The sequence below is a fragment of the Pseudopipra pipra genome, chromosome 24 (assembly GCF_036250125.1).
Source record: "Pseudopipra pipra isolate bDixPip1 chromosome 24, bDixPip1.hap1, whole genome shotgun sequence".
Taxonomy (NCBI): Eukaryota; Metazoa; Chordata; class Aves; order Passeriformes; family Pipridae; genus Pseudopipra; species Pseudopipra pipra.
The window spans coordinates 1,230,608-1,257,562 of record NC_087572.1 but is presented as its reverse complement, the minus strand read 5'-3'; the positions used below and the strand labels follow the sequence as shown (position 1 = coordinate 1,257,562).

The following is a 26,955-nucleotide window of genomic DNA, read 5'->3' as shown; positions in this document are numbered from 1 at the left end:
TGGGAAGAGACCCATGGGGAGACTCGTGGGAGATCTCCACAGCGAGAACCACGGGGGACTGTAAGCACTCCACGGGAGATCTGCTCCTGCCCCAGCCAGAGCCCCTCTCCCATTCCATGGACACCCATTTCCCACCCCTCAGACACCTCTCCCACCCCTCAGACAACCCCTGTCCCTCCCCACGGACTCAACGGGACGGGAGACGGGTGAAAGGCGAGCCCGGCGCCGGCCGTGTCCCCGCGGGGAGGCGGCTGCTGGCCCGGAGTAACCAAAGTCATCTTTATTAATTGCGGCGGTTCGTTACAATAAAAAGGGAGCCACGTGTCACGGTCACTGCACGGTGCTGGCCGGGCCGGGGGGCCGGGGGGGCCCTTCCCAGGCACATCCCTAAATCCGAGGTGCAGGGGGAGCAGGGTGGGGAAGGGCTTTGGGTGGCTGAGTGGGCGCTGCCGTCACGGAGGTGTTTAGCACCGAGGGACCCCAGCGAGGCGTCCTCCTGCTTGGCCCCGGCCCCCCCAGCTGCCTCCGGCCCCACCGCCCTGCCCGAGGGCCTGGCGAGGTTTGGCCCCGGATTTCGGGAGCTGCCTGGAACCCACCGGCCCTGCCTTGGGGGTGGCTGGTGATGCCGCGTGGGGCTGCTGGCGTGGCGAGGGACAGGGGTGGGGTCCTTCCCCCTTCTGCCACCAAAAGGGACAGCGGGGGCCACAGGATGCTTGGAGAAGGACTGGAAATGGGGATAAGGACAGGGATGGGGCAGATGCAGCTTCCTGCCCCACCACACTGCTCTGCCCTGCAGGGGACCACTGGGGCACCCCCCACCCTGTTCCAGGCTCTGTGCACAGCGATGGAGGAGCTGGGAGCAGCCACATCCAGGGGTGTTCCTTGGCCCCAGGGGGCACCAGGTACATGACAGCCCCATCTTGGGTTGTCCCATCCTGCAGGGCACCAGGAGCTCGGGGAGAAGGAGTGACCCGCCAGGGGGATCTCTAGCAGCCCCACACTCAAGGGGTGGCTGCTGGCCATGTCCACGCTCCCGTCCCAGCCAGTGGTGCCAAACCCAGCTGTGGTCCCTGGCACCGCAGGTAGGAAGGGGCTGCGGGCAGGTCTTCCACTGCTGCCGCCTCGCTCACACACCGGGGAAGGGTCTCCCACCTGCAGCGAGGCACAGGGGGTCTGTGTTCCCTGTCCCTGGCTAGTGCCACACTGCAGAGGTGCTCCCAGACTCCAGGATGGCAGGAGGGAAGGACGGACAGATGAGGGGTGGGCTGAGGGGAAGGAGGGCTGAGCGGGAAGGGGAGAAGCGCGTGGCGATGCTCCGTGCGAGGGAAGCGGGGCGGCTCGCCGTGACCGGGGGCCTCTGCTGCGCTGGTCCGTCCCACCAGGCAGGACACAGCGCTGGTCACGTGTAGTTTCTGGTTTATTCCTTGGGTTATATTTATATATGTATATAGGGGAGGGAGCCCTGTGTCCCCGCCGCACCTGAGCCGCGGGCGGGGGAAGCAGCGAGGGGACCCCTTTGTCCCTGCTGAGTCCCAGCGGGGCTGAGAGCAGGGCTGGGGGGCTCTGGCCGAGCAGGGACTGGGGGTCCATCCCTGCCGCACACCGGGGGATTGCACTGAGTACAGAGAGGCGGGGGGGGCCTGCCTGCAGCCCCCTCCCCTCCAGCCCGGCGGGGTCGGGCACTGAGGGTCACCTCTCTTTGGGTTGGGATGAAGGGGGGGTGTGCAGAAGGGCTGGGAAGTGGGAAAGGGACAGAGAGCTGGGACACAGCCCCAGGGAGGGCAGAGGGAGAGAGAGCCCCGGACCCCAGGAGAGGCTGGTAGGGGCATGCGGGCGGGGGGGGGGGCAAGGGACGGGGCAGAACCGGGCTTGCGTTCACCCGCCGTCGGATCACGAAAGGTCTAAGATAGAAAAGAGAGAAGCTGTGAGTGGGGCCAAGAGCTGCCCCAGGGTGTCCCCGCGGCCCCCATCACAGTGAGCTACGGCCACGCCGTGCAGTCCGGGTAGAAAAGCGGAGGCCGCGGTCACAGCCGGGTCTGTGCCTCGGGGATGTAGATCTCGATGCTGTCCGCGCTCTCGGTGGCCGAGCTCTGGCGGAAGGACGCGGCTCTCTTGGCCGCCAGGAGCCGCTTGCGGGCCTCCTGCCGCTGCCGGTCCACCGAGTCCAGGGAGCGCTCCTTCACCGGGTGCACCTTGGAGCGCGGCGGCTTCTTTGGTATCGGGGGAGGCACCTTCTTCTCCTCCTGCACAGACAACAGGGGCTTCAGGCTGGGACCTGCCGGGACTGGGCATCCCAGCCAGTGCCGGTGAACAGGAGTGCCGTGGGTGCCAAAGCCACGGTGAGGGGCTCCACAGACCCTCCCACATGTGCCCAAGCTGAAAGGCAGGACTGCTCATCCCTTCATCCATCCCGTGCCAGGAGCCTGCCCAGCCCCTTGCAGGCAGCTGGGATACCTCAGTGGGAGGACAGCCCTTCTTTTGCCTCAGTTTTTCCCAGGTCTGTTTTTCCACCGTTTGCTAAAAGCAGTTGCCAGAGGCAGTCCAGCAGTGGTTTGGGTGCAGATGTGTTTGGGAAGGAGGAGGGAGGGAGAAGTGACAGGGACAAGTACCAGTGGCACTGCCCTTACCTTGGGCTCCACAATCTTCCACCCATTGGCCTTGAGCTGCTGGAGCTCTGCAAACTTCATGCTGACGTCCTCAATGGAGAGTTGCAGGAGGTCCCAGAAGCCAGCCAGGTCTTGGAAGGTGGGCACAGGGAAAGCATTGGGATCCTGTGGGGACAGAGGGACACAGTGTCATCCGTGTCAACCCATGGGACATCCCATCCCCCAGTGCAGGGTGGGGCTCTATGTCCAGCTCTCCTCCATGGTGGTACAAAATCTATTTTCTACTGGCTGAGGGAATGAGACCCCCGACCCACCACAGCTGACCCCCAGCACCACTGCCCACACTCACCATGTTCTGCTGGCAGAGGCGGTAGAACTGCTGCACCTTCTGGGACATGAGGAGCTGGGCACTGCCCACTGCACTCCGGATCTTCTCCAGGACTGGGGGGGGGAGAGCAGACACTCAGCAATCCTGGGGGGCACAGAGACTCTCCCCTGTGCACTGGGGACCTGCACCCCCAGGGCAGTGGGACAGCACGAGCAGCTCAGACCCCTCCAACACATGCCACGTCTCCTCCCTCCTCCAGACCCCTCTAGCCCCAGAGGGTTTCCCCACGTGTCTTGCCCCCACCCAACCTCTTCAGCCGTGGCAGAGGAGACGTTTTAAGGGAGGACTGTGACTGTGCCCCCCAGCTCTACAGGACCCTACAGCCCCCTGACTCACTCTCCTCGGGCAGGTCATAGTCCTCAGCCTCCCTCTCCATCTGCTGGCACCAGCCCTCCATCTTCTCCACCTCTGCCTGCAGCAGTTTGATGAACCACTCCCCGTCTCGGTGGCAGGGGGAGGCGCGGCCGGAGTCGGGGAGGCTGCGGGAGCCCCGCTCGATCCAGGCGTCCCGCCGGGGCACCTCCACCGTGTCGTACTGCAGCTGGTAATCCTCCCGGTACGCCCACTGCCCCTGCGTGTGCACCGTCTTGTACACGGCGTACTGCCGGCCCGACTCGGGCTCCGAGGAGTGCCGCTGGAACGGCCGCCCGAACTGCAGGGCCTTGTCCTCGGTGGCCACGGCCAGGCCGGTGAAGCCCTCCAGCTCCAGGTCGGCCTGCACGCCCGCTGTCACGCTGTTGGAGCGCTTGAAGCGCGCCCGCCTGTGGAGAGCGAGAGTGGGTGGGGACCCTCACAGTCACAGGAGACCCTCATGGACACAGGGGACCCTCACGGCCACAGGGGACCCTCACAACCACAGGAGACCCTCACGGCCACGGGGAACCCTTCACGGCCACGGGGGACCCTCACAGCCACAGGGGACATCCCCACTGTCCCATTCCCCTCTGGGTACTGTGGTGGGCAGGAGCAGGGTGAGTGATGCCCACACGCAGGATGGGGCTGGGGATGCCGGTCTGGATCCCGGAGTGCTCAAGGCCCCTGGGGACAACCTGGAGCAGCTGCAACCCGCCAGTCCCTCATCTCCCCTGCTCTTAGCCCGTTTCCATGGCTACCAGCACTGGACCGAGGATGGAGAGGAGCCTGCACTGCACGGGCTGCGTGGGCACGATGCCTGAGCTCCGCTCCCGCAGGCCGTGCAGGTCCTGGCACACCTGGCATTCCCACCCCGGCCAAAATGTCAGGGTTAGCTGAAGAATCACCCACAGGTTCATCTGCACCTGGCCCGGGCTCAAAACCCAGGGCTGAGCCCAACGGAGGAGACCCAGCACAGGGTGGGAACAAGGCAGACCCTTCCCTGGGCAGCAGCAAGGACAAAGGGGAAGTCAGATTCTGCCCCAGGTGGGGGCAGCTGGTGTGGGATGGGGACAGTGCTGAGGTCTGGGGGTCTCACCCAGAGGAGAGAGGGAAAAGATGCTGCGGGGCACTGGTGGTACGTGGAGCTCAGGAAGCCCCTGGGGACCCAATGCCCCTGTGCAGTGAGTGTGGCAGGTCTCAGCCCAGTCCAGCCATGCGGTACCTTTTGTCCTCCTCCACCTGCACCCCGATGGAGTGGAACTCCCTCTGGCTCCGGCTCTCTGTGTCCGAGTCGGAGGCGGCCTCAACCTGGCAAGGGGCAGAGGGAGAGCGCTGGAGGGCAGCCCCGGGTGCAGCCCCGAGGCTCAGCATCGCCCACACCAGCTCGGGCAGCCCACGGGGACGAGCGGAGCCCACCTGGACGCCGATGGACGGGCGCCACTTGCGCTGCCTTGCCAAGCTCCGCAGCTCCTCCCGGCCGGGGATGGCCTTGATGATGAGGGTGGAGGGCTTGGGAGCGGCGCGGGGCTGCACCGGGGGCAGGTCCAGGGCCACGGCCGTCACCTTGGAGCTCTCCAGGCTCTCGGCAGAGTTGCAGCGGGCCTTGGCGTCTTTGGACCAGGCGGAGCTGCGGGAAACTTCGCTGGGCAGGTAACTCTCGTGGGTGGACTCGGTGCTGCTCTGCGCCGTGACAGAGATGAGGGGTTTGGCTTTGGTTCCTGGAGGGATGGGAGGTGGAGCTTTTCTGTAACTGAAGGCTGTTGTGGGAGAGGCGCAGGATGAAAAGGCACGTGAAAACACAGACACTTGCTCATTTTCCGCCACGAACAGGGGCCCTGGGGAATGGTGCCCACCTCCTCCCACAGCATAGGGCTCTCAGCCCCACAGGGTTTGCCCCTCAGCCAGCTGAGGCGGGAGCTCAGAGGGGCTGTTTGGCCAGTTTTTGGGATCAGAAACCACCCCAGACCCACACTAGCCACACTGCTGCAGCACCCAGCAAGGGGCAGAGGTGGGGACAGAAATGGAGGGAAGGAGGGGATGGTAAATGGGAGCTGGGGACACTGAGCAGCCCCCTGACTGGGACCGAGCCACAGGCAGGATGCTCATGCCCTGTGTCTTGGGCCGGAGGGGACCAGGGAGGGGAGGGCAGCAGCAGCCCTTGGCAGGTGCCCAGGCAAGCAGGCGGGGAGATGTGGGAGTCCCTCACGCAGCCGACCCCACACCACCCCTGGGACTCACAAGTGCTGGGCTTCAGGATGCTGCTGGTGATGGGCGGCCCCGGCGGGGCCGACATGGAGAAGAGCGAGAGGCAGTCGTCGTCCTGGGAGCATCCCGCCTGGATGGCCCGCAGGTAGCTGTGGCTCCGCATGCGGAAGCAGCCGGGCAGGTCCAGCGCCTCCACGGCCTGCGACTCCACCTCGCCGAAAACCGACTCGCACACGGCCTCAAACTGGTGGTTGAGCTCGTCGTTGATCTGGGGAGAGCGGCGGGTCAGGCTGGGGGTGGCGAGCCGGGGCAGGAGGTGCTCAGAGGGACATCCACCACCCTCCTACCCCATCCTGCCCCGCAGCACCCGTGCCACAGGACCTACCTGGCCCGTGGTGAAGGAGCGCCCGTAGCTCTGTCCCCGCGGGAGCATTCGCGGTGGCGTGCAGCAGCTGGGACAGTTACAGATATATGAATCAGAATAGTGCCTACTTGCAAACCTAATGAGAGACAGTGGGAATAGAAGGGATCGCACCAAAAGCAACACATTCCAGCAGAGCACTTGGAAACGCAGCTGCAGAGATGCTCCCGCCGGCCACCGCTGCCGTCCCTGCTCCTACCTGCCCCAAAAGCTGTCGCCCACTGAGACCGGAGCACATCCCAGTCATCCCCCTTTGAACATGCCTCTTCTCCCCACTCTCTGCACGTGGCTGCAGCAGCAGGTCCCCCCCGAAGCCCAGCACAGCCACGTCCCCCGCAGTGCCCTGACACAGCGCAGACAGGGCTCGGTGTTGCCGCACTGGGGAGTGTGGCCGTGAGCGGGGACGGTGCCGTGAGCAGGGACGATGCCACTCATCCTCCCAGGGAGCCCCAGCCTGTGGCCCCGCTGCTGCCCGCAGTGCTGGGACGGGGCCGGGAGGTGACAGCCCTTACTTGGTCCTGGCCTGGTCGGCGCTGGAGGAGCGGCGGTAGCTGTCTCGCCGCGTGGCCGCCCTGGGCAGCACTTTGGCGCTGATGTCCGAGTCAGCGCTGTCCTCGTCGCCCATGGCCTTGATGTAGCTGCCGCTGCGCATCCGCCGGCACGGGATCTCCCCGTCCTTGCCCGCTGGGTACCCGCTCCACTCGTCCTGCGGCACCTGGAGCAGGAGGCGGGCGTGGGAGGACGCCGTGGCCGGGGTCCCGCAGGCGGGACACAGAGCCAAGCCACGTGCCAGCCCACGCCCATCCCAAATCCAGGATGTGTGCCCAGCTCCCCCGCCCTCCCCACATACCCCAGAGCTGCAGGGACAGACCCTGGGGGCTCTGACCACCTGGTAAGGCCCCTAAATCCAGGAGAGGTGATCCCTCCTAACAGCCACAGCTCCCCGTTCCCAAAACACGGGGCAGTGCAGCAGCTCCCACCTCACGGCCCCTCTGGCAGGAGCGCCTGGGCCAAATCCCACCCATGCCAGTGCAGTGCCCGCCTGACGTAGCAGGCACCAGTCCCGCCACGTGCCGCTGACGCCAGCACCACCAGCACCACGGGGTCCTTACCAGGCTGTGACAGGGGGATGGTGTCCCCCGGGGCCCACGGGGAGGGCAGTGGGGCCGGCACCCTGCCCCGATGCCCCCGCTGCCAGCAGAGACAGGCCCCGGCCACCCCCACCCCCAGCCCGCACGGCATTGCTGCTCCCTGTCTCCTTCCCCCAGGAAAGGGAGAGAAGAGTTAATTAGTTTTTAATTGGAAGGGGGGTGACCTAGAAGGGTGACAAGGCAGGCGGTGGCACCCAGCCAGGCTCATAGGCAAGATAAAAGCCACGAGGAGCGAGCGGGCACAGGGTTGCTGGTGGCCCCGAGCTGACAGAGCTGGTCTGACCCCAAATCCAGCCTGCACAGGGCAGGAGGCAGCAGATGGGCTTCGAGGGGACAGCGGGGACCGGCGCGGGACACTGGGGGATGAGACACAGGCGCCAGGGACGTGGAGCAGAGCTGGAGCATCCCCACAGCACCCTGAGCTGTCCCAGCTCGCCCCAAGGCACCATCAGCCACAGTCCCCTCGCCCTGCCTGGCCCCTCACCTGCAGGTACTGGTATGCTCGGTCTTTGGCCTTTGCTTCCTGAAGCATCAAGGTCTTCTCGGTGCCACCAGCACTGGGATAGGCTTCCCGGGCCTGGCTGACGGTCATGGTGTGCCAGGCACTCCTCTTGAGCGTCTGGCCGTCCAGAGACATGGACATGCCGGCACAGGCCAGGCATTTTCCTTCCCCGCCGCCCTTTAGACTCTTCAAGGTCAAGTCTCTGAAGGCACTTTCGGGAGCGTCCACGCAGTACTGGGTGCCCTGGTCGGCGGCGTGCCGGCCCGACACCATGTAGCTGCTGTCGCTGTCCAGGTTGTCGTCGGAGCTCCACCAGCCCAACATCTTGGACCGGTGCCGGGAGTCCACCTTACGGTCCTTGCTCTTGCTGCGCTTGCCGTGGCGGGACTGGTGGTGGTGGTGGTGGTGGTGATGGTGGTGGTGGTGGTGGTAGCCGTCCCCGCGGCCGTCCATCTTGGCGCCGTTGTAGTCCCGCTTGGCCGGCGCCTCCAGGGAGTGGGACTTGGCGAAGAGCTTCTGGACGGAGTGGACGAGGTGGCGGATGCGGCTGGGGCTCTCGCTGCGGGGCTCGGCGCCGCCGGCCCGCGGGTACTGCAGCGTGTGGAAGCCGTCGTGGTGCAGCGGCAGCTGCTTCTCGAACTGGTCCAGCAGCGTGGGGGGCAGGCGGTTGATCTTGCTGGAGGGGTGGGCGGTCGCCATGCATTCGTCGCAGGAGTCGTAGGGCTGCTGCGCGTGGTGCATCCTCGGGAAGGTGCTGCTGGCGCTGGTGGAGGGCGGCTCGCTCAGGGGCCCGCCCGGGCACTCGCTGGCCGCGCCGGGGCTCCGCGCCGGGCAGTGGGGATGCTCCAGGGAACACGGCTCGCTGGGGCTGAGCGGGTAGGGCGGCCGGCCCTCGGGGCCGTGCGGGATGTAGTCGGCGGGATGCTGGCAGTCCTCTGGGATGCAGCGGCAGCGGTGGCCGGAGGAGGGCTGTGTCTGGCTACGCTCCCCATGGTAGCCCTTCATGGTGTCAGCATCCTCCCCGTAGCCTCGGCATCCTGCAGGGATGCCCCTGCGGGCTCACCTGTGGGGACAGGGACGGGCACAGTGTGAAGCTCCCCTCTGCGCCCCACCACAAGCAAAACATTGGGGCTGGCCCAAAGGAACCAACTGAGGTGACTGGGAAGGTCACAGGGTGGGATTCGGCCCTGGCTGAGCCCCTGTGAAGTGCCAGAATCATGGGGCGAGGCGAGCACGGTGCTGGGGGTCAGCACTCAGGGTTACCCCCAGCTCAGCTGCTCGGAGGGGGCAGAGGGAAGGAGAAGGCACTGCCGGCAGCGATGCAGGCAGCAGGGCCTGCAGACGGTGAGGAAGGACACGCTGCCATCAGCAGATCCTTGTTTTCTTCTCCAACACCAAATATTGTGAAGTGTTTCTCCGTTAGGAAAACGGTTCTGGCTGAGCTTTTCAGCCGCCGCGATTCACAGCCCCGCTAATGAGCTGCCGCGGGGCGCGGGGGGGCCGAGCTCCGATGGCTCCACCCGGCCCGTCCTCCCCGCACGGAGCACCTACAGCAGGTGGAGACCCACAGCCCTGACACCCCTACCTGCCAGTGCCCCCGGACGGGGGGCCAGGAGCAGAGGTGGCTGTGCTGTGTGTGGGGCAGCCCCACACTGAGGCAGGAGGAGGGGTGGCACCGAGCCAGGCTGAGCCCGTGCCAGCCGCCGGAGCCGCCTGCACCCATGGAGGTTTGTGTTCCTTACGGTCCCTCAAAGGCTCTGCCTTTGGTTTGACTGTAAATGAGGAAATTACTTATTCTCCAGAGCATCTCGGCTAATTAACAGGCATCGTTAGTGCTCTTGTTATCATATTTGGGCAGGGTGCTGTGGGCAGCACGTCTCCGAGACTGGCTGCAGGGCAAGGTGACTGTGGGATGTTCCCTGTGGCACGTGGGGTGTGTTGGACCACGGGGACGGGAAACGAGGGACACTGGGAGGGTCAGGGCAGTGAGGGAGGGGGTTGTGTTCCCGGAGGAGCCCCAGAAGACAGAGCAGCTGGGGGTCCCCAGGGAATGTGGGGATGAGCAGTGATGGCACATTGGCCGTGAGGAGCAGACAGGGCCCTACTAAGCCACTGCCACCACCTTCCTTCCCGGCTTTGGGGCTGGATGGCTCCATCCTGCACCACTCCCCACCCTCACCCCCGTGCTCCTGCTCTAACGAGGCTCCCTAATTGCTGTGTCTGAAGGGAAGGATGTGCAGCTGGTACAGAAGATGCCTCTCCCCTCCCGGGAGAGCTGCTGCGAGGAGCGGGAGCAGCAGGGTGGGATGGAGCTGCCTCCCTGCCTGGGGATGGAGCAGCAGGATGGATGGATGGACGGACAGACAGACAGGCTCCCAGCCCAGCTCTGCCTGCGCGGGCTGAGCTATCATCTCCTGCTCGGGGAGGGAACTCTCAGCTGATCCAAATATTGTTGCTGCAGCGGGAAGAAGGAGTCAAAATAGCTGCGGAGCCCGTCACCACGAGCCTGCCGGGCTTTTGTGCTCGGCAGGTGCAGGAATTCAGCAGCGCCGGAACCCGCCGGCGAGGCAGCGCCGCGGCTCCCCCGCAGCTGCCGAGCGATGGCAGCAGATGGGGCCGTGCCATGGCGAGGGATGTACTTCCCAGCTCACCATGGCAGAGCCGTGCCGGCACCTGTGTCCCGCCCAGGGACCAGCCGGTCCCCCCGTGGGCACTCTGGGGGTGGGGAAGGGCTCAGGAGAGATCCTGTGGGGCTCAGCACAGGCAGCACAGCCGGGGATCCCCGTCCCTATGTCCCAGTGGGGATGGTCACACACAGAGGGTGGGAGAAGCTGCCGAGCCTGCTCCTCTGCTCTGTCCCAGGTGGGCACTGTGGGCAGGAGGCTGGCACATGGAGCTGGGGGAGCCGGACAGAGCGTGGCTCATGGGCTGGTGGCTGAGAGCTGGAGCTGTGTCTCACCAAAGGCTGTTCCACTGCTCAGCCCTCGGGATGGAAGGATTTGTGCCACCAAACCACAGACTCAAATCAGGGGGGAAATACCCAGCCCGGCTGAATTTTGTGCCATTTAACACCAGGGTAATTACCACCAGTGGGAACCTACCGCCCACACGATTATGTGCTAGGATAAACTGGAAGAGCATAATTACCATTACAAATAACTCACTCCTTGCCTTTATTGCTTCCAGAGCCTCGAGGAACTCCCACCGGCCACTCCTCATTGCCACCCTCCCTCTGAGATCTCTTCCTGCCCAAGGGTCAGCACAGGGAGAACAGGGGCTTGTAGTCCCCTGTGTTCTGAGCCACCCCAAAATTCAGCCTCCTGCTTAATTTCCCATAGGAGCACTTGGCAGAGGCGGTTCCACTTCCCAGCATCTGCCCCATGAGATCCCTGCCTTGGAGGCAGCTCTGTGCCAAGGCCCAGGGCTTGTGGGGATTCAGGGCAGCCCCAGCAGGAGCTGGAGCTTCCCTTGGACCCTGTGGCACCCAGGCTCCCTCCAGCTCTGGGACCACCAGTGGGGAGGTGACAGGACAGCAAATCCCCACCGCGGTGTCTGGGCCTGGGGAACTGCCCTGGCGCAGGGTAAGACTGGGTTTTCCAAGATCTCCGGGTCCAACCCCGAGAGCTGGGGTTGATGGCCCCGCACTCGGGGGGTCCTGGCCCCCCACCCTTCCCAAGCAGCCCCTGGCAGGGGCAGCAGGTGCAGGTCCTGGCACGGCACTCACCGCCCGGCGCTCAGGGGGATGCTGTCCTCATGGCCCCGGCTGGAGCGGCTCCTCCACGCTGGCTCTCCCGGGGGCAGCAGGCTCTGGGGGAGGAACACGAGGGGGGTGAAGCCCAGGGAGGAAGAGCCAGGATATCCCTCCCCAAAACCTCCCCTGACCCACCTCCCTGTGTGTTTTTTATCAGCCCAGCCTTCCCTCCTCCCCTGAGGCCGCCCCACACCAGTGCTGCCTGTACCAGCAGTGACAGGGACAGCTCTGCACGGCCACGGCCACGTGTTTCACCCAGTTTAGCCCAAAAACCATCCCCGGCCCCATCCTGTTATGCAATTCCCTGCCAGCGGGTGCCCGAGCCGGCCCAGCGGCCACCTCGCCATCGACTTTGATTTGCTCCAGATCCGGCCTCACACTCCACAAAACCTCCTCCCGCCACCCCTTTGCCTTCCAGCGTCAGCAAAGGGAGTTTTTTTCCCAGCCTCCAGCCCAGGAGAGGCGTGAGCTCGGCCCGTTCCGCTCAGCAAATTAACGCCAGGTTCTGCCAGCGTGGGTCCTGCTGGGGACCGGTGTGGCTTTGGGATGAAAGCAGGAGAGAACAAACACGCAGCGTGAGCGCCCGGCACCACGAGCTGGAGCCTGGGAAAAAAAAAATAAAATAAAGTGCTTTTCCCACTCAGGGGCTGAACAAATTTGATCTACGGTAGTCGGAAGAAAATAAATATATGGAATACTGCCAGGTCGCTTTCCACCACGCTTTTAATCTATTTGCTCTTTCCCAATTCATTGTAAGTGAGCAGGATTGTGGAAAGCAAACATTTTATTTTATTACTAATTGCTCTGTTATTTTATGAGGCTGAATTAGTGAAATTTGCTCAGCCTGGAGGAAAAGAAAAGAGGGGCTTAGTAAGAGATCAGCTAATTTAGCACAGAAAGGGGAAAGGAAAGGGGAAGGGGAAAGGAAAGGGGAAAGGAAAGGGGAAGGGAAAGGGGAAAGGGAAAAAGAGAAAGGGGAAGAAGAAAGTGGAAAGGGGAAGAGGAAAAGTGAAAGAGGAAAGGAGTGTGAGCAAGATGCAAATATCAGAGTGAATGTGCTCAATGCAATCAGGAAATCAAACCCAGTCACTGTTAATAAAAGAAAACAGAGTGGCTGCAGGGAGGCACTGCCCAAAGAGGGCTGTGAAGGGCAGGATCCAACTGGGCACTGCTGGAAAAAAGGGATGAGGCAAGATTTTTAAAAAGTCATGAGGGACAAAGAGCAGCTGAAGAATTGCAAATGTGAGCGGAGGAAGAAATGTTTATGAGGCCACTGAGAAGGGCCAGCAGCGCTGTGCTGCCCTACACAGCTGCCCTACACCCCGACAGAGCTGGGGGCTCTGGCACCCCGAGCCAGGGGCATCTCCCCTGGCTCAGCCCTGCCCTGGCACATCCCTCCTCACTGAGCACAGGTGCTTCCCAGCACCAAACCCAACCCCACGGTGTCCCAGGGCTCCCACTGGCAGGCTGAGGACAGGCTGTTCAACGGGCTGGGCACGTTATTAAGCACATGATTAATTTTGGCACCAGCCCCAGCTGCCTGACAGCTCCTTCTCAGGGCTGGGAGAGCGAGCGTGAGAGGTGCTGCCTCTGCTGATGCAGCGGTTGGTGGGATGAGAAATCCTGCAATGCAGCACTGCTTCTTAATGAGCCATTTGTCTTTGAGTCTTCTTCACTCATTACCATGCCGGGAGAGGGATGGGAGTCGCCCCAAGTCCCCATCTGAGCAATTACTCGTGGAGCAGAGCGAGGAAATACGGCCACGGCGCTCCCAGCTGCCAGGGATCCCGGCCTGGAGCCAGCACTGGGACTCCCCAGCACAACACCAGTGCCTCTGGCTGCTGCCACCACGGGGGGAGCAGGACCCCCTGCCCAGCACACACGGTCCAGAGTGACCCCCCGGGACACCCTGGTCCCCAGAGCTGATTCCCTGGGACAGGAGCCACGCTGCTCCAACAGGCTGTGTGAGGGAGCTGGAGCATCCTGGGAGCTGGCAAGGCAAAGCCAGCAGAAGTTGGCTGAGAAGGAAAGAGGTGGCACAGGGAATGGGCCATGGCAGCATCCCCACGTGGGTGCAGGCAGGGGTGAGATGCCCTATGGCACAGGCACCTCCAGCCCCCTTGGCCCCACAGTGATGCTCATCCTGCCCACGGGAGCCAGGGCATGGCACACAGGGAGCCAGAGGTGGGACCCCACGGCCAGAGCAGCAGAGCAGCTGACTGAGTCAGGAAACCACACTGGAGGGACCCCCAGGCCAGCTGGGGCCCTGGGGACCCCCGCCCATGCCAACTGGCACAGGGTTCGTGGGCGCTGCGCCGCACGGATGAGCACCATCACCGGTGATGCCCACAGACAGCTTCCCTCCCATGGACACCCTCGACAGCTGCCTGCACTGCCTGGGGCCAGCAGCAGCCAGCACAGTGCTCTGGTGCCCTCCAGGGCTGGGTGGAAAGGGGGGACGTACAGGTGACACCGGGGAGCCCAGCAGGATGGAGAGAAACAGCCTGATGTTCACCTGCAGCAAAGGGGAGGGACAAACAGGGACATCCCTCTGTGCCACATTCGCCCTGGGGGCTCTGCCCAGGCCCTCACTGGGCACCTCACTCCTGCATCCCCAAAGAGTCAGGCCTGCCTGAGTGTCCTGGTTTCAGCGACACTGAGTCAGAGGAACTTTTCAGGCTGTGGGTGCCGTGGCAGCCCCCGAGGCAGTGCAGGATGAACCCCATTTCCCCATCACCCCCTTTTTCCCCTCCCATCCACATGGAGCCACAGGATGGGCCACATTGCCAGGGCTTAAAAAGCCACTTACCTCCCTGGTGGTGCCGTGCAATGCCTTAAGCCAGGGATCACTCCAAAGCCTCTTTGGAGAGCTGGGGGCAGCACGGCCTTAGCACTGAGTGTGGCAGTGGTGACAATCTCTGGCTGTCCCCTGCCCATCCCTGCCAAGCTCCCAAGGTGGGCTGGCCCTTCCATCCCCAGTCTGCTCCCCCCAGGCCGTGCCAGGGCTCTCACCTGCCACCAGCATTGCTCCTCATCCCACTTTCCCCAGCACATGGCACCTTCCACTCCAACCTCAAATAACACCCATCCCAACCAGTTCCCTTTGCAACACCATCCTGCCCCACGGCTCTTCCCACGGCGAGGCCGCAGGGGCCGGGGTTTCCAGGAACAGCAAGGAAGCAGAGCCCTTGGTCCCTGTGGCAGCCAGGGTGCTCTGGGCCATCGTGTCCCGTTCCCAGGCTGAATCCCCCGGGGCCAGGGCTGGGATGAGCACAGCGAGCCCGAGGCATGGCACAGCCCAGCTCACCAGTGGAGGACCCAAAACTGCCGCCGTAATGGATGGGCTTAATTTGCAAAGCTGATGAAAACCTAAATATTTAAATACATAATTCTGCACAAATGCTCTTAGCGCGGGGACGGAGCGAGGGGGGGGCACAGCTGGCGGGTGAGGACGTGGCAGGGATGGGGACACTCTGGCAGGACCACGTGGATCACCTGGACATTGGCATCCCCATCACACACAGCGTGGGGACCATGCACAGCCCCGACCCTGCAGGGTGCAGCACCCACAGAGTGAGTGCCATGGGGTGCCCTGTGACGGGTGCTCTGCCACTGGCATCCTTCTCCACCACCAGAATTGTCCCACAGGGAGCTGTGGGGAAAAGGGAGCGTGGTCCAGAGCTGGGAGCTGTGAAGGGCAGCAGGATGGGCCCCCGTGGAGATTACACCACCGATATTCCTGCTACAACAGCTTAGAGATAAAAGAGATTTGCAGGATTTATCAGCAATACAAATGGAATATTTAATTTTAGCTGCCGGGGAGGAGTGGGGGCTCGACCTGGGGGTGTGTGGAGGTGGGCCCAGGGCTGTCCTGCCTTTGGGGAGGCATTTCCAGCCCTTGGGAGAAAACCGATTCCAGGGCTGTCCCTGGGGGCTGGGGGGGCCAGGCCACGCCGTGGCAGTGGGATTGGGGTGCCCAACCTGCCCCTAATCCCATCAGCCCCTCTCCTGCCTGGCATGGCCTGTGCCAGCACATGGGAGCTCCTGTGGGATCATCCTTGGATGAGCCACGTGTGTGGCCCCAGTGCCAGGGATGCTTGGGGGGGCTCAGGAGGGGCCCTGGCCCCGCACACCACCCATGGGCCATCCCTGAGCTGACGTGTGGCTTCCTCACCGTGCTCTCCTCTGCCCTGATGAGTGAGTCCTCAGCAAGGCTGTTCCTGGGCAAGGATGTGCCTGGCTGAGGCCATTTGCCAGCCAGGGCATGGACTGTGCAGGGAATGGGGCTGGAGGCAGCAGGGGCCAGCCAGCCCCGAGCCCAGCACGGGGGTCCCCACGGTGCCACGGAGCCAGGTGCCCGTCCTGCCTCCCCTCTCCGTGGCCACGCTGGCACAGGTGCCGTTGCGGGGCGGGCTGGGGGAGGATGGCAGAAGATGAATGAGGGAGTCGGGAGGCTAATGGCATTGTCTGGAAAGTAGGTCGTGTGCTGAGCAAAAAGATATTTATATCAGAGCTCGTTCCCCCGCAGAAGCTCCCGAACCGGGTGCAGGCAGCACCACGAGCCCGTGGCCACAGCCCCGGCACCCCATGACACCCCACACCCCCACGGCACCCCCTGCCCAGCCCCACACCCAGCTCTGCCACCCTGGGCACTCGCTGGCCCCAGAGCTGCCCCACTCAAGGGCTAGCAATGCCAGAGGTAAAGTTACCCCAGCGGAATGGGAGCCACAGCAGCTCTTTGCCTTTCGCTGACCTGGCTGCAGGCACCGGCCAGCACTGGGTTATTTTTATTTTAATGCAACCCTTGCCAAGGTGTGATATTGCCCTGGACGCTCCCGAGATGGGCACAGGGTGCCCACGGCAGGTCGTGCTCAGCCCAGCCCAGTGCTGGCTGTGGCACCACGGCCCCTCTCCCTGCAACCAGCCCTGGCCAAGTTCCTCACATCCTGCGTCACTCCTGTCCTGAGCTCCAGCCACATGTCAGCCTTGTTGCAAAGCTCAGCCACCTCCTTTCCTGCTGGGAGGAGACCTGTGCTCCAGGTCCCCTCCCTCACACCTCCAACCTTCCCAGAAAAGCCAAGAAATCATCCCAGTCAGCCCAGCTGGAGCCAGTGTCTGCCAAGAGGTTTTGCCCCCTCTGGCCGTGCTGCCCCAGTGGCTGCAGACACCATCCAGCCAGTGGCCCTGGGGCCACCCAGCCCTGCTCTCCTGTCCCCATCCCCGTCCCCATCCCCATCCCACACCTGGCAGCCTCTGATCCGGCACGGGAGCAGGTTCATTTCCCGTCATAGCTGTGTCGGCTGAATTTACAGCCTCGCTCCGAGTTATTAATAATAATGGCCTCACTCTTAAGTAGGGCTTTTCATCTGCCTCGCAGCCCTTTCCAGAGGACGTCTGCAGCATTATCACCATCTTATTCTCGTTTCAGTGGGCACAAGAGTGAGATGGAGAAGGGGCAGCCGTGCCAGGCAGCTGAGCGGGGGGTGTGTGGAGTGCTTGGTCCCACGGGGAGCATGGCCACGACCCCCCCAGGGAGGCTGGAATGCCGAGGCCCTGGAATGCCGAGGCCCGGCGGATGTGGCTCCTGCCGGCTGTGCCGTGGTGATTTACCCCGGCAGCGAGCCCAGGCCCTGCCGCACGGATAAATCCACTCCAGGCAGCAATAAACCAGCGTCACGGCTTCGGTAATCCCAGCGCTCCCACCGCTGGGAGACATCCAGGGGCGACGCGCCTGTGCCGATAAATCCCAGTTCCGTGTCAGCAGGGAGGTCCCTGGGGAGGGGGGGGGGAAATTCCCAGCAGAGCCGTGGCCGGAGGGGTGGGTGCCGCTAGAAACCCGAGGGAGACCCAGGCACAGCACAGCAGCCTGGGGATGGATCCAGCACACGGGATTGCAGCAGCCACGTGGGACTGGGGACATCCCCGAAACGCCCCCCACGTGTCCCCCCGTGGTGCCCACCCGCCCCGGGCACCTCCGGTGTCTCCCTGCCGTGTGCCGCAGCGGGGCTCGATGGGCAGATTTATTCCCCTGTAAAAGAGCTTTGATCCCAAGTTATTTTTTGTTTACTAGCAACAAGGTATTGTAAATACATCTTTGCCGATAATTATAGAGTCTGGGCGCACACCTTAATCTCCATAAAATATCAGATGCTACAATTTGCCTGATTTAATGAGATCGGAGGCTGATAAGCCGCTGAGGTAAGCTGTAAACCTGGGGGGGAGGAGGGAAATGATTGCAAATGTGCTAAACCACCCTCGCCCTCCTCCTCCTCCTCCTCCTCCTCCTCCTGCTGCCACGTGCCCAGCCCGGGAGCGTGTGCCCAGAGCCGTAGCCCCCTGCCCAGCTCCCGGGGTGGGCCCGGGCTGTGCCGCAGCAGCTTCACGCAGGGATGGGCATTTAGGGCAAACGGAGCTTTTTATACAATTTACCTCATTAAAACTCCAAGAGCTGAGCGCGGCACCGGGCCGTGGCCGGGGGGCTGTGCCTCGGCACACTCTGCACCCCGTGGGCCCCGTGCCGTGCCGGGGGGGGTCAGCACAGCCCCGGTGCCAGGCCGTGGCACAGGCAGGTCCATGTGCTGGCTGTGGGCACAGCCATGTGCCAGTGGAGGTGCGAGAACGGGGTCCCGGGGGGTGTGGGGGCACGGCTGGGCTGCCCGGGCAGGTGTGCACACCAAAGGATGCACACGTATCCACGCGTGTCCACGCGTGTCCGTGCACGCACAGCCCTGCCTGGCATCACCCACCGTGCCAAGGATAAGCTGGGGTGGGGGGCTCGTGCTGGAGGGGGCACGAAGGGGGCTACACACCCAAAGCCACCCACCTGTGTGCACACAGCAATGCTCTCGCCGTGTCCCTCCCCGCACACAGGGCTCTGTGGGGTCCCAGGTGCCCGGGGTGGGGGTCCCCCTCCTGCAGGGATGGGGGGCCCTGCCTGGAAAGCAGGAGGCTCCTCCCGGTAACGAGAGCACTGTTTCCACAGCAACCTTAAAGGCCCACAGCTGATGCCTCACTGACGGACCTGGCTGGTGCCATTCCTGGGGGACACGGAGCCCATCCCCCTGCCCATCACCCCGACCTTGGGCCACAGCACCCTGTCCCCCCACCCACCAGCCCTCAATCCATCTCCCCCAGCTGGTGCCTGGGCTCACCCACAGCCCTCTTCCTGCACTGAGATTCCCAAAAAACAGCAGACCCTTTGCACCAAGAGTGACAGGACCCCCCCAAACCACCCCTGTTCCCACCTGGACAGTGCAAGGAGCTGGCAGTGACCTACAAATGTCAGGCTGACGGGTTAATTAATTTCTCTCTTCCTCGAGCCGCTATCAGATGGAATCAGACGTCACCTGAGACTGTTAATTGGGCTAATTATTCCAGTTTCAGATTTTAAATAATTAGTTACTGTTGACTCCAGTCTGACTTCCGCAATTTTCTAAAAAGGTCAGATGGTTCCCGGCTCCCAAAACCCAAGAGATGGGGTGGAGGAGCTGTGGCAGGGGCCAAGTGCACTGTGCCTGCTGGGGACACTGGGGACAGCACAGTCCCCACCAGTGCCGTGGTGGGAACATGCCTCATGCTCACACGGAGCTGGAAGGAGAGGGACATCCTCTGCCTCCTTGGCAATGGAGGGAAACCAGGAGAGAGAAGGGCAGAGGGAAGTGCAGGGTGAAGGGGGGGGGAAGGAGCCCCTTCCTCCCTCCCTACCCCAACATGGTGACACCTGTCTCAGGCTGAGCTCCCTGGACAGAGCCACAGCAACCCCCAGCAGCACCCGGGTCCCCCGGGGTACCTCATCCCTCCTGGTTTGACTCCCGGGGGGAAATCTCAGCCTGGTGTTTCCAGCACCTGTGATTTTCCCACAGGGTTTCCCAGATGTTCGGCACCGAGACACAGTCCTGGACACGGGGCAGGAGCGTGGGCACATGGGCAGCACCCGCCCTGCAAAGCCTGATGGTGGCCAAAGGGAGACCTGGTGCCCGTGGGCTCCCCACACAGACCACCCACCACCCGCCCGGGGCATCACAGAGGGGACACACCGGGCAGAGGGACAAGCAGAACCAGTTCATCCCCAGGCTCATCCCCCCAGGAACGCCACACTTCCTCCCAGCCTCATCCCCGCTATTAATAGCCTTCACTAGCCTCCTCGGGAGCCATTTGCATATTTGATTGCAACTCCGGGGCGGGGCAGGGCCCTTCAATCAGCCGCTCCCGCAGTCTCATTTGCATGGGTTGACATTTTGTTCTGGGAGCAGTGACACCGGCACCGCGGCTGGGGACACGGCTCCGGGGGGCCGAGGTGGGCACAATGTCCCCAAGCCAGCAGTGACGCCCGGAGCACTTCACATCAGCCACCCTGTGCCCGCCCAGGAGCACCAAGCGGGGCCGACAGCCCCTCTTTGGCTGTCCCAAACCCGGCAGGGCCGGATGGAGCCTCGGGGGCCGGTGTCCCCCGGCGCTTTGGTGGCCCGTGTCCCCAGGTGCCCCGCTCTGCCCTGCCCCTCTCTCCAACCCGACTCCCGTCCAACCCGCCCGTCGGGACGATCAGCAGCGCCCGGCGGCGGGCAGGGTGTGCCCAGCCCGACAGGCAGGGCGTGGGGTGTCGGGCACGCCTGGGGGGTGGCAGGGCGTGGGGGACAGGGCGTGGGGTGACGGGCACAGCCGAGGGTGGCTGCCCGTCCGCCAGCCCTGTCTGGAGCTGCCGCACATCAAAGGCCGAGGGCAGGGCGGGACGTGCCCGAGGAGCGGGGACACCCCGAGCCCCAGCGCGCCCGAGGGCACCCCGGGGGGACGGGGGTCGGGACACGCCGCGATGCCCCTTGGGCCGTTCGGTCTCAGCGCGGGGCCGGGGGGGACATCGGCGGGGGATCAGCACCGCGGACAGCGCCCGCCGCCAGCGCCACCATGGCCAGCGCCGGCACGGCCGCCGAGGCCACCGCCATGGCCACCATTGTCACTACGGCCACCACCAGTACCATGGCTACCACTACCAGGGCCACCACTGTCACTGCGGCCACCACTGCCGCCACCGTGGCCACCACTATAAACTGCCACCACGACTGTCACAGCCACCACTGCCACCATGGCCACCGTGGCTACCACTGCCCCACACAGCCTGGAAACATGTCCCTCAGATGGCCACCCTGCGGCCCCAGCACCGGCCCCACTGGCAGCCCCAGGCCAAGGATGCCCCAGACCCAGCAGGAGGAGCAGGGCGGCTCCAGGGCCCCGGGCAGGCACAGTCAGGAGCTGAGTCCCAGGACACCATCGCTTCCCCCCAGCTCTTGGCATCACTTGGCAGGAAAAAACAACCCAGGGCGAGGCGTGGGTTGGACCCTGAGGATGACAGGGATGGGGAGAGGGCTCTGCTGCTTCCCTCCCTCCTGCCTCAGTTTCCCCTCCAAGAAAACACACGGGAGAACACAGGCCTGTGTCATGGAGAGGCAGGGTGGTGGGGGAAACCACGGGGAGGTACAGAGGGACCCAACTGCCACTGTGACTGTGCCAAGGAGCAAACTGAAGACAGGCAGGGCTCAAAGCACAGATGTCGGCACCGGCTGTGCCGCTCCTCGGCAGCGGGGCCGTCTGGCAGGCGGAGCCGGGGCTCCCCGGCTCCCTCCATGGGCCGGCACGGACACCGCGGGGGGGCCCCGTCCCTCACACACGCAGAGGTGCAGCACTGCCCTGCTCCCCACCCCCCCAGATGTGCAGCCCCCACCCTCAGCACACGCCCCCCAGTGCACACAGCCTCCAGTTCACCTCCCAGCTCCTGCACACAGCTCCCGGTCCCCAACCCCAGTACGCCCCCACCCAACGCACACAGCCCCCGGCCCAGCAGACACAGCCCCCCAGGCCAGCTCCGCAGGGAACGGGAGCAGAGACCTCGGGGCTGGGAGCTCCCCGTCCCGGCTGGGTGAGCTCCCCGGCTGTCGAGGCTTGCCTGGGCGAGGGCTGCCCGGGAGCCACGAGCTGCACTCCCTGCACACCAGGGAGGGGGACTCGGCCAGGAAAGGGTTAGAGCTGAGGGCTGCCCGGGGGCTCCCGCTCTGCCCGGGCTGGGGGGCTCTCCGAACCGGCACCTCTGGGCACAAAGGGGGGCTCTCCGAGACTGGGGCTCTGCAAGGCACGGCCCCCCCCGCACGGGGCCGGGCCCGCTCCCCTCCCACCCACCGCCCCACTCACCCGGCCGCCGCTGCTAAGCCATGAAGTTGCCGGCCTGGGCTGGGCGGGAGCCGGGGGACGGAGGCGGCACAGCGGCTGGATTCCCTCTGCTCCTGCGAAATCCCTGCGGGCTGCCCATGCCGCGGCCAGGCCGCTCGGCGAGGCCGGAGGCGTTCCCCGGGGTCACGGCCACCCACGGCCGCGGCGGCGGCGGCGGCGGCGGCCACGCTCCCGGTGCCGACACCGGCACCTTCCAGCCGGCGAGAGGCGGTGGCGGAGCCGTCGCCCCCGCGCGCTGGGGACACACCCACGCGCGCTCCCCGGCGCGCTCGGCCACCCCCGCGCACCGACAGCACCCCCGGGAAGGGGCTGCCCACGCCGGCAGCGCCGCACGCCCACGCACCGCCCCGCACGCACCGCCCCGCTGCATCACCCGTGCCGGCGGACGGGCACGCAGCCCCGCGCGGCCGGACGGACACACAGACACGCGCGGCCAGGCGGACACACAGACAAGCAGCCCCACACCTGGATGGCACACGGACACGCAGCCCTGCACAGCCAGACGGTCACACAGCCCAGCACACCCGGACGGACATGCAACCCCACGTGACTGGATGGACACACGGACACAGAGTTCTGCACACCCAGATGGTCACATGGCCCCATGTGCCTGGATGGACACATGGACACAGACTACTGAACACCCAGACGGACACGCAGCCCCACATGCCTGGATGGACACACGGACACACAGCCCTGCACACCCAGGTGGACACGCAGCTGAGGGATGGACGGACACACGGCCCCGCATGCCTGGATGGACACACGGCCACTCGGCACCGCTGCACCCCCGTGCACCCACACGGCCACACAGCCACGTGCTCCCGGCTGCTCCGGCACCGTGGCTGTGCTGTGCACCCACCCTGCTGCTCCCACCCACGGCGTCCCACTCACCCCCACCCACACACTCCTCTGCACCCACGGGCACCCACGTGCAGCCCTCGCCCCCATCAGCTCCCCACACACTCACACCCACAGGCACCCACTGCGGTTCCCCCGCCCTGGGACTGTCCCCAACGTCCCCTGACCTAGAGAAGGCCAAGGGAGCCCAAGGCAAACGTGTGTTGTGGCACAAAACATGAAACACGGAGACCATCCCTCAGCTCAGCTGCACCGGTGGCACTGATGGCACCACCCTGGGGTGCATCAACCACCACAGGGTCTCACCTCGACCCCCCAGCTGGGGACACCAACCACAGCAGGGACAGCCACCTCCAAGACACACAGCATCTCCCCAGTAACAACCAGGTCACTATTCCCAAAACAAGTGTCCCAGGACCCCCAGTGCCATCATAGCCCCTCCAGCCCCTTGGGGAGACAAGGGGTGCCTGGGGCCGAGGCCACGGTGCCAGAGATGGGACACTGGCAGGTCCCATCACGCCAGGGGTACCTTCAGTTTTTGTAGTCCTCTTGCTCCGACATGGCACCCACACACGCCCACAGACAGGCTGTTCTCCCCCTCTGCTCTGCCCACCAAAAACTTCAGCTAATTCCCAGCCCAAATGGCTCCCGGTCCTGCAGCAGGAGAGGCCGGGCAGGCAGCGAGGCCCCATCACTGCTCACTGCCCGGAGCTGCCAGTTTAAGGCCAACTAGACTCCCGGTGAAACGCTGAGCTCTGGCAACCACGCCGCAAACATCTGCTCTTCCAACGGCATCGTGATTCACAGGCTATTAATTGGGGCTTGGCAGCGCTGGGAACTGTTTGCATCCCCTGGCTTCGCTCAGAGCCACAACTCGCTGCCGCCGAGGTCTGGGTGCCGGGGACGGAGCCAAACCCGGCAGTGCACCGGCCGCAGTGGAGCCGCACCGGGACCGGCCGTGGGCACAGTGCCCAGCTCCCACACCAGCCACACAGACACCCGGCAGCGATGCAGGGCCAGCCCCAGGAACACAGCAGCAGCAGTGCCTGGTGCTTGGCAGGAGCTGCCGGAGCAGCCCCGGCGCCCACCGGACCCGGGTGCTTTGGCACAGTGGGTTGGTGGGCGCTGGTGGTGCCCTGCAAGTCCCTGTGTCCAAACACCACTGTGTTTCCATAGGGTCTCCCAGCTGCCTCCACAGGTGGCACGAGGGAGTCACTCCTCGAGGCATCAGCTTTGAGGGGAGATGTGGAGCAGACCCTGCTCAGGAAGCAGCAGACAAAGACTGAGAGGAGCCTCCAACAACAGCCAAGAGGAATCTGAATTCAGAAGCTGATTAGAAACCATGTCATGGCTCCTTCCCGCTCCAGCATTTGGGGAGGAGTGAGCTGGGGCCGACATGAAAAATCTAATTAGGATTTTGGGCAGGTTGCAGAGGTGCTGACACGGGCACTGTGGGGGCACAGCCGCTCATGGGAGGGGGACACGGGGTGCTGCAGAACCCCCAGCCACGTGGAAACGGGGAAAGTACAAATTAATTCTCCTTAATCTGATGGACACTCGCTCCACTGCCACGTGCCATGGCAGCGGGCAGAGAGCAGCCCGGCCTCCCCACAGCTCAGCTCGTGGGCAGTGCTGGCCCAGCCCTCTCTGTCCCCCTGTGGGTGACGCCCTGGGGATGAGCTGCTGGGTAGGGCAGGGGGAGCAGAAGGGGCTCAATCCTGCTCGGTTTGGACAAGGTGAGTGTGGAGCACTGAGCTCAGCCTGCCCCCTCCACTGCTCTCGGGGTGCCCCCCTGTGCTGCTGCTCGTAGAGGGGCTGGGCATCACAGGGCCATTGAGACGGCCATGGCGTGGAGGCCACTTTGTCAGCACAGGCTTTACACCCAGTTCTCAGGGATGGCAAAGCCCCGAGGCCGCCCTGAAGGGCCCTGCACGGGGTCCACAGCGCTGGGCACGGCTCTGCACATCCCCCTCCCCTCGCCTTCCCCCAGCACCTGCCGTGCCCTGTGCCACCCACACCACAGGGACGTCCTGCCCTCTGCGAGGAGGGGAGCTGTGCCCTCCACTCGGCCCCCCACCGGGGTGTCCCCCAGGGCACGTCTGGCCGTGCCCCCCGCCCGCCCCACGAGCCCCTCGCTGCTGGCACGTCTCGCCTGCTATTCTTGGCTCTCCAGCGCTGCGCTCTCCCGGCAGTGCCACCGTATATTACTATTATTGCTGGCTGCCAACGTCTTGGAGCAGGCAGCCAGGCCTGTGATGGGGCTTCCACACCCCTGGTGACCTGTGATTCGGTCTCTGCTGGGCTCTGGTCTTCAACAGGCTATTTTGGGAAATCCAATTTGATGGGCAGAAGGAGCACAAGCCACACTGTTCAGCCCCTGCGCTGGATCCAGGCTCCTCACGTCACCACTCAGATCCAGATTTTAGCTTTGCCTGTGATGGCAATAAGGGCCAAGAGTCACCTTTGGCTCCAGATCCAAATTTCGGCTGGGTAGGATCCAGGATTTTGGATCAGCTTGTTGGAGAGATGCGAGCGGCTGCAAAACCTGGATCTGGAGCTCCAGCCCCCACAGCAGCACCACCTGGGCACGAGGCCTGATCCTGCCCCCGTGAGTGGGCAGAGCTGTGGGGAGGCACACACCAGCACAGCCACCAGCCACCTGCACGGGCTCTGTGTCCCACAGGTCCTGGCATGGCTCTGCCTTCAAGCTGGTGATGGGGAGGCTGAAGGAAGGGCCCCCACCAGGGACCCCCAGCCTGGGCTGCCCAACACCCTCTGTTCCTCCCATGCCTTGCCCAGGCTGCTGAGAGCCAGGCCCAGAAAGAGGGCTTGGAGGGCCGGGGGTTTCTCCTCCAGCCCACATGGCACAAGCCTTGGCACTCAAGGAGGGAGATTTGGACACCGAGAGCTCAGCACCAACTCGCCCAGGCTGGATGGGGACACCACAGTTGTGTCACCCTGTTCCCTGCAGCAGGAATGCCCAGAGCTGGTCCTGGTGCCCCGGCTCGGTGGCACAACAGTGCCCAAGGCAGCCCCAAACATGGCTCATGCCTGTGCCCCCTGTCACCACTGCTCTCACCACCCCCACAGCCAAGAGGGGCCCCTCTGGCTCAGATGCTCCACGGTCACTTTGATGGCTATTTTTGCATTCCCAGCCCTGCCGGCGCTGCAATAACGCTTCAAAAGGGCTGACATGCTCCTTCCAGACGTGCCCATCTCCCCGTGGCCTTCCCCGTGCTCCATCCCCCTGCAGAGGGGGCCCTGGAGGGCCGGGAGCCATGGATGCACACGTGGGGACAGAGGGAGCACGGGGGTGAGGAACTGAGAGAGACAAAGACCGACATCCATTTCCTGGAGGAGAATCTGCGCTGCCGGCTGGATCCTGCCCCGATTTACGCCGAGGGAGGCCGCCTGCTCCCACGGGGACAGCCAGCACCCACCAGCCCGGCTCCGTCCCCTCCTGTCGGGGGTCCCGCCGTGGGCAGCACAGCCCTGCACGCCTCGAGGGAGGTGACGTGCGGGGCTGGATGTCACGGGATGGAGAGAGACCAGCGGTCCCAGAGCCAACTTGCTCTGCAGGTTTGGCGCAGGATGGAGGGACCAGACCGGCTCCTCCAACAAAACCCAGCCGTCCGGGGGAAGGAAGGCGTCGGGAGGAGGGAGAGCCCAGAGCCTGGCCCCCGGAGCTCTCCTTGCCTGCCAGGCGGGGTTGGACCGTGGCGGTGATGGCACCGCTCGGCTCGTGCCCCGCGCCAGCTCCCAGCACCCGGCCGGGCATGGCCCTCGCACCCAGCGCCACCCCCGGCAGGATGGGAGGGGGAGCCCCCCGGGCTGGGGAGGGGTCCTGGGCCTGCCCCGAGCCCTCCGCTGCGGGAGAGCGCAGGATGGCTGCTGTCGCCTTCCAGGGAGAAGCTGGAGGGGCTGCGGGCTGCGGCCCCCTCCCCAAAGCCTCGGGCAGCAGGAGATGGGGATACCCGCACCCCTTCTCCCGCACCCACCGGGGGATCCTGGCCGAGCTCAGCACCGCGGTACCGGCAAAACCTTCCCTGCCATCTGCCGCCTCCATCCCCCCCGGCTCCATCCCGGGCCATCCCCCCGGTTCTCCCCGGACACCCTCTCGGCGGGGCTGGATGGGTCCCCAGGCGACACGTCCCGTCCCTACGGGGCCGGTCCCTCACGGCCCCGGTGCCCCGCAGGCGAGAGCCCCCCTCCCGCGCCGGGCACCGCATCCCCCCGGGACCGGGGCCGCCCCGCCGCTCTTACCCCGCTCCCGCCGCCTACATCCTCCGGCGGCTCCCGGGCGGCTCCCCGACGGCCCGGCTCGGCCGCCCCCGGCCCGGCTGGTCCCGGCCCGGCTCGGTTGGGCTCGGCTGGTCCCGGCTCGGCCCGGGCCGGCGCCCCGCGGGCGGCAGCATGCGAGTGGCGGCGGCCCCGCAGTGCAGCGCGGGCGGGCGCGGAGCGGCGGGAGCGGAGCGGGGCCGCCGCGGCAGCGCCAAGA

At 64.8% G+C, this 26,955-nt stretch overlaps 1 protein-coding gene across 3 annotated transcripts; it reads right to left on the bottom strand.

Annotated features, from left to right (window-relative positions):
• Positions 1-207: 207 nt before the first annotated feature.
• On the bottom strand, positions 208-26,955 carry DLGAP3 (DLG associated protein 3). Of its 3 annotated transcripts, none has more exons than XM_064635160.1 (12): positions 26,721-26,955; positions 11,352-11,434; positions 7,610-8,690; positions 6,487-6,689; positions 5,939-6,053; positions 5,587-5,821; positions 4,765-5,105; positions 4,571-4,656; positions 3,331-3,755; positions 2,956-3,047; positions 2,628-2,771; positions 208-2,243 (listed from the first exon to the last, which is right to left on the bottom strand). In XM_064635160.1, exons 3-12 carry the CDS (start codon positions 8,630-8,632, stop codon positions 2,025-2,027), a joined length of 2,883 nt encoding a protein of 960 aa, XP_064491230.1. In that variant the 5' UTR covers positions 8,633-8,690; positions 11,352-11,434; positions 26,721-26,955; the 3' UTR covers positions 208-2,024. The 3 variants fall into 3 exon arrangements, with proteins under 3 accessions (XP_064491230.1, XP_064491232.1, XP_064491231.1); XM_064635162.1 differs by having other exon boundaries at positions 5,939-6,005; XM_064635161.1 differs by lacking the exon at positions 26,721-26,955 and adding an exon at positions 21,558-21,816.